We start from the raw sequence: 7044 nt of genomic DNA, 5'->3' as shown, positions 1-7044 counted from the left end.
TGATAAAAATGTAAAATTTGTATGCTTTTCAAATGGTAGTGAAGATTGGTAATACCTTTTTTTAAACAAACAATTTGGATATATGCTGCTTTTTTCTTAAAAAATACTGTTATCACTGAAAATTGCAATTGTGCAAATTTATCCTATCAAATATTAATAAGCAAAATATTCTGTAATTGATTCAATAACAATATATGAAAGGAACATAACTGCAGAGGAATGGTTTATAAACATTAATGAGCAAAAATATTCTCTGTAATAGATTCAATAACAATATATGAGAGGAACATAACTGAAGAGTAATGACTTAAAACAATAGTATCTTCAACAATGAAGTACTACACACTATTAAAAATGTGCATATAATAATTTTTTAATGTTGTGAGAAAATACAGGGTTAAGGAAAAAAGTAAAATACAAACTGTATTTACAGTACAGTCAAGACTAAGTTAAAATAAGCAAAGCAAAAAGATAGGAAGAAAAAATACTCTAAATTTCTAAGGGCACCAATCTTTGAGCCATGAGGAGATGAATAGTGAGGTCTGGGGGTTATTTTCCAACTTCTATGAATAGCAGAAATTTTTATAGTATCTATGCTAGATCTAATTAAAATAACATAAAATTTACCATTTTAACAATTTTCAAGTGGACCAGTGAGTGCCATTAAGTACATTCATATTGTTGTGCAAGCATCACTATGATTTATCTACAGAACTTCTTCATCTTCTCCAAATAAAACTTCATACTTCTCAGTTAAGCAATATTTTACCATTACTTCCTCACCCTAGCCTCTGATAACCACCATTCTACTTTCTGTCTCTATGAATTTAACTATCTTCATATAAATGGAATCATACAGTATTTGTGCTTTTGTGTCTGGCTTATTTCACTTAGCACAATGCCTTCAAGAATTATCCATGTTATAGTATGTATCAAAATTGTATTGGTTCTTAAGGCTAAATAATAGTCCATTTTTGTATATACCACATCTTCTTTATCCTCTCATCTGCTAATGGACATTTGAATTGTTTCTACCTTTTGGCTACTGTGAATAATGCTATGAATATGTACAAATTTCTATTTCAGCCCTTGTTTTCAACTTTTGGGTGAATATACCTAAAAATCAAATTTCTGGACCATATGACAATTATATGTTTAATTTTTTGAGGAAGCACCATACTCTTTTTCCCACATAGGCTATACCATTTTACACTCTCATCAGTAACTCACAATGGTTCTAATTTCTCCACATCCTTTCAATTTTTTCCTTAACAAGGTTAATCGCTTCATATGGCAATTTTTCTAAAACGTATCACTCACTTTCTAGACTTCTTGAAAAAAAAAATGAACAAAATTTAGCCTTTTTTTAAATGAACTATACAATCATTTCCTCCTCAGGAGCTACTGCAATATATTTTTATCTAGTAACTATTTTGTTTGATGACTATTTTATTTAATAATTATTCTCAGCTATTTCCATGGAGTAGATCAATCCTTTCAACCTCCTGTGAAATATCATCTCCGTTTCACAGAAAAGTAAATAAGGTATAAAGAAGTAAAGGAATTTTTCCAAGATCACACAGCTAGTAATTGAGGACAGCAGGATTCAAAGTCCATGTCTTTACACATTTTGCTAGACTCCTAACCATCTAAGAATGTTTGTCTCTGTATTTAATGTCCCCAAATCAATACTGTACACTCTTAGAAAATTTGTGCATGTTGTTTAATGTTTTATTCTGTTTTTCCTTCTGCTTGTTACTGTTGTAAAAGCAGGTACCTTCAGCCATTTTCTCCTCTGCAACCCACATGTTACTGATATCCTGTAATCAAGAAAAAAAGAGGGAAGAGAGTGCTAAAACTGCATGAGAAGTCCAAACGCACAGATTTGAGAGAATTTGAGGGATCAACCTCAGGAGAAAAAGGAATGAGTTTAGGTATTTGGCTTTCATGATAACTATTTTGGTAGCTTGATGGTCTGTTTGGCTTATTTCTGGCTTTCCTCTTGTGTTCCAGGTGCTATATGAATGAATATGAGTGCCTGCTCTTATTCCTACTTAAATTGTATAATCTGGTATAAATTAGTTTTTGAAAGTTTGCCCCAAAGTAATAAATATCCTTTAGGTATATGATATTCTCTTTTGAAAAATCTCTACTTACTATATTCATGATATATACAGAGAGAGACTCAAGGAAAAGATTTTTGATACTGCAACTGTCTTGTCCTACATCAAAACTATTCAAACTATAGATCTAATGCCCACTGATCATGGACGACCATCAACATCAGCCTGGGATATCTTAATAGAATTTTTTATATGCTATAGATATATTTTCAGTAAAGAATAGATACACGTTTCTTTCCTTGTGTAACATGTATGTTGTGAAATAATAAGGATTTAACTTTTTGAAATCAAACATCCTGCCCAATAAAGTAAAAGTCACTATAAATAAAAATAACAGTGAGTCGTATGTATCAAAATCCTTTTATTTGAAGTGAATCACCAGTACCAACACATTACCCCATTTCACATCAATATCTGCTTTTCCAGAAATCAAAGTTTCTCTATATAAACATTTCTTAAAGAATTTTTCCACATCTTTAAGATTTTTCTAGAAAATAGGTGAAAAACAAGAGTAAAGCTGAAAGAACATTTTTCACTCAAAATACCAAAGGGAAAGATAAACAGTTTCTATAGAAAACTTCTACCTATCCGTATCCCTTTAAGTCCAGTTATAAGTGTGTGATAAATGTTAGTTTTCTACTACTTGGTTTATAGCTAGTTTCCCTGTAAATACTTTGAGCAGTTTTATCCAACAAAATCAGACTGGTAGCAGTGTGAAGCGGGGTATAAAGGAACAAAACTACATTCCCAGAGAGCTGAACTAGTTGATAGGAATAGCAATTATTTTATCCACAATTTTGTGGCTGTAAGTAATTAAAGCTGAAAGAAAATAATGTCAGAGTGTTCCATTATTTCTTTTAAAAATGTACTCCTCAAATCTACAAGTTTAAAGATACAAAACCTTTGAAAAGTGAAATAAGTGTTAGTCATTCAGAAATGTCCAACTCTTTGCAACCCCATGGACTATAGCCCACTAGGCTCCTCTGTCCATGAAATACTCCAGGCAAGAATACTGGAGTGGGTTGCCATTCCCTTCTCCAGGGGATACTCCCTGACTCAGGGAGCAAACCCAAGTCTCCTGCATTTTGCAGACAGATTCTTTACCATCTGAGCCATTAGGGAAGCCCTCAAATCTAGAAGTTTAATGATACAAAACCTCTACTGGATGGCTAAATTTGATCATTTTTTATAATAACTTCTGACTAAAATAGTAGTATTGTTAATATCAACAAATATACTCAAATTCTGAAATGATTCAATTAACACTTTTAGGAACTTTTTGTAACCAGACCTTACAAATGTATCATAATTCTCTTTGTTTTTGTCACATAAAGAGGTGGCTACGGTCTATAATTAGTTGTACCCAGCTTCAACTAAACACACAATCCTGTAGAAGTTAATATCCTTCTGTGTGTGTGCGTGTGTGTATGTGAAGTTGCTTCAGTTGTGTCTGACTCTGCAACCCACTGGACAGTAGCCTGCCAGGCTCCTCTGTCCATGGGATTCTCCAGGCAAGAATACTGGAGTGAGTTGCCATGCCTCCCTCCAGGGGATCTTTCCGACCCAGGGACCAAATCCACATCTCTATGGTTCCTGCATTGGCTGTTGGGTTCTTTACCACTAGCACTATCTGGGAAGTCCCAATATCCCTGTAAGTGACCTCTATTCTCCACCTTTTGCTTTTCTAAATTCTAACTACTTGCCTCCACCATTCATTGTAGTATTGCTTTATATTATCTTAAATTCTTCTATAATTTTTCACATATGCATTAAGTTTTACTGTTAAGTACCACCCATATTAACTAAGACAGGCTGAATGTATAGTGAGATTTAAATAATTTTTTTCCAATCAATAAATAATAAATTTGCCCAAAGAAGAAATTATTGGGACTGGAGCAATCTTCAGGGCAATTATAACCATGGGAAACTAGAGCAATAAACCAGATGAATTATGGATGAGGCCGAAGCCTAGGTCTTCAGCTGTGAAACAGCCCTCCAAAATAAAATTAGCTACTTAGAAGCATCTAAACATATTGAAGCTGGTATACAATCAACATCCCAAAGTTGAAAACTCTTCACTAAAATACAGTTCACTCTATTTTATTGTGGTTACAAGGTAGCACAAAACATTTAAGGAAAGCTTTGAACATGTAGTAAATAATGTTTGGGGAGACAAAAATCAGAGGGTTTAACAAGCAAATATAATGGAATTGAGAATAGAGCTGAAAATGGCAGGACAGCTACTCTGTTTTAATAGAAATTTAATAAATGTGTTCTATCAAAAGTTTGAACTGGGCTTCAAGTTACTGGTTTCCAGCTGTTACAGTTAAAAGAAAGAAAAAAGGAAGGGAGAGAGGAAGGAGAGGTGAAGGGGAAGAAAAAGAGTAGAAAAGATTAAAAAAAAAAAACAAAAAAAAACCCTGACGTATTCTTCTAGAGCTCAAGAAACAATCTGACAGGTTTGTAACATTTCACTGAAACCAGAAGCAGAATCATAATGGACTGAAGTCTCAATCAGGCCCTTTAAACATCTGTAGCTTCGTTTAAAATGACTAGGGTGAAATACAGCAGCTTACGGAAAATGGGGAGATCTTCCAGGAGCTGGCCAGTGTTCTAGGTGATGGGTGCTGATGAGCAATTCCCTTAAACAACTGATTTACTGCCAGCAGAGAAAAACATTGGAAGCACATCCAAAAACTCATTTGCAATTGAGACTACAAGGGTAGCCATTCTGTCCACCTTCCCCTCCCTTACCAGGGAGGTGACCCTGTTCCTGGCCACCACAAAGGCCACAGAAGAACCCTTCTTTCCCTAAACCCTCTTCTTTTGCCCCAAGAGTCTCTATAAAATCTGCCTTCCTCTGTTTTCCAATCGGTTCCTCTCTCCCTCGTTTTCTTTCTTTCTCTTCTTCCTTCCCTCCCGGCTCGTCGCAAGCGAGTACAAAGTCAGGCACAGGCGGCGGGCCCGTGTATTCGCTGGCACCATCTGGCACCTGCGATTCATCGCCACTTTCCACCTCCCGGAGGTGAGAGGGGCGGGAGGCCAAGGACACTTGTGTGACCCAGTTTTTAGGAAACTTTCAGTTGGTCGCAACCCTTCCCCCACCCGAAACTCTTCAATCATCCATCAAGCCAGAAAAGCCAGAAAAGCGATCTCTGCCTAGCCTTGGAGTAGGAAAAGAGGCGAAGCGAGAAAAAGCAAGGGGTTCGCCCCATTCCTTCCCCCCAGCGCCCAGCAGCGGCGGGCGCAGAGCAGCGGCGCGGCCAGCAGGGGCCGCTATGCGCTCGGAGCAGCAGCCCCACCGCCGCCGTCCGCACCTCCCACGGCCCGGCTGGCCCAGCCCCGCCAAGTTCCAACAGCCCCCAGTCGAGCGAGCGCCGGGAACGAGCACCGCCCGGGCAGAAGCACACGGCGCAGAGCAGCCAGACTGAGGCGCGCGGCGGGAAGGCTCCGGCGAAACTCCCACCAGCCGGGTACTTTGGAAAGAAGCGAGCGAGCGGTCCGCGCGCGCGAGTCCCCAAGTGAGCGCTCAGCTCACCTGTTTCTGCCGCGCCACCGCCTTCCCACCCCTCGGACCCTCGCCTCCCGAGTCGCCCGCCCGCGATGAATCCGGCGCCGGGCAACCAGACCGACGTGGCCGGCCTGTTCCTGGCCAACAGCAGCGAGGCGCTGGAGCGCGCCGTGCGCTGCTGCACCCAGGCGTCCGTGGTGACCGACGACGGCTTCGCGGAGGGCGGCCCGGACGAGCGCAGCCTGTATATCATGCGCGTGGTTCAGATCGCCGTAATGTGCGTGCTCTCGCTCACCGTGGTCTTCGGCATCTTCTTCTTGGGCTGCAACCTTCTCATCAAGTCCGAGGGCATGATCAACTTCCTGGTGAAGGACCGGAGACCGTCTAAGGAGGTGGAGGCGGTGGTCGTGGGGCCCTACTGACCGGTCCCCGGCCCCCGCGGCAGCCGCCCCTCGCCTCCCCACTTCGCCAGCCCGGCCGCGCCCCCTCACCATGCGAGCCTGGGCGAAGCGAACCTGTCGGAGTCAGTTTTTTCTCTCGACTTCTGCCTTTCGGGATGAAGCGAACCCGTTTATCGCTCGCCCTCTGAAAGTCCCCAGGCCTGGCAGTAGGAGAAGAGAGCCCTGACTCTGGACTCAGCAGCAAGTGGCCAGAGAAGGCGAATAGGGCGCAGAACTTTGGAAGCTGCCACTGGCGCAGAATGCGGGGACAGCGACCCAGGCCAAAGCCCCTTTCCACCCGCAGGTGGGCCAAGCTCGGGGGGGCAGTGGAGAGGGCGGGCAGGCAGAGACCAACGGCATCTCTTGCCTGGTGACCGGAAAAGTGACCCGCATATACGCCACTTAACCGAGCTAACGGGGACACGCAAACCGTGGCCAGGTTCGCGCCCATTCCCTCCCGCTCCTTGCAGCCCTGGCAGGACAGACGATAAAATACCTTTGATTGATTGTAACGTGCCGTTTAAGGGATTGTGTGTGTTTGCTTGAATACGAATATTTGACAAGTCTTTTTCCGCCCTAGTGGCCTGTTTCCCTGCCTGGGGGTTAGAGTTTTGTGTTAGGGGAAGGGGTGGGGGGAAGGGGAGCCTGCTAATGTGAATGGGGTGAGTTGTTTCTTTTATTGCATTTCCAACTGGGTCTTTGGGGGGGGGGGGTTCCGGGGTGTTGGGGACTGGCACTCCAGCTGGCCCCGGGGCAAAGATCGGAATGGAACTCCTAGCTCGTGACTGCACGGTTTACACCACAAAAGTGCTCTTGACATTCGTGAAACCGTTTTGACATTTTTTTCCCTTCCTTATTTAAAATTTCCTTAATAAATGCAAGGTTTAAGTGTTTTGTTCCTGGCCTCCTGGTGGTCATTCTGCGCTCCGGGCCGAAGGGAACGGGCGACGCTGAGGGGTCAGGTTACCAG

General features: G+C 42.2%; 1 protein-coding gene across 1 annotated transcript; it reads left to right on the top strand.

Annotated features, from left to right (window-relative positions):
• Positions 1–5535: 5535 nt before the first annotated feature.
• RPRM (reprimo, TP53 dependent G2 arrest mediator homolog) lies at positions 5536–6665 on the top strand. Its single transcript, XM_065927848.1, has one exon. It carries the CDS (start codon positions 5727–5729, stop codon positions 6054–6056), a length of 330 nt encoding a protein of 109 aa, XP_065783920.1. The 5' UTR covers positions 5536–5726; the 3' UTR covers positions 6057–6665.
• Positions 6666–7044: the final 379 nt, after the last annotated feature.

Source organism: Muntiacus reevesi, chromosome 3, assembly GCF_963930625.1.
Source record: "Muntiacus reevesi chromosome 3, mMunRee1.1, whole genome shotgun sequence".
NCBI classification, from domain to species: domain Eukaryota; kingdom Metazoa; phylum Chordata; class Mammalia; order Artiodactyla; family Cervidae; genus Muntiacus; species Muntiacus reevesi.
Note: the sequence above shows the minus strand (reverse complement) of the source record. Positions and strands in the feature narration are given on the sequence as shown.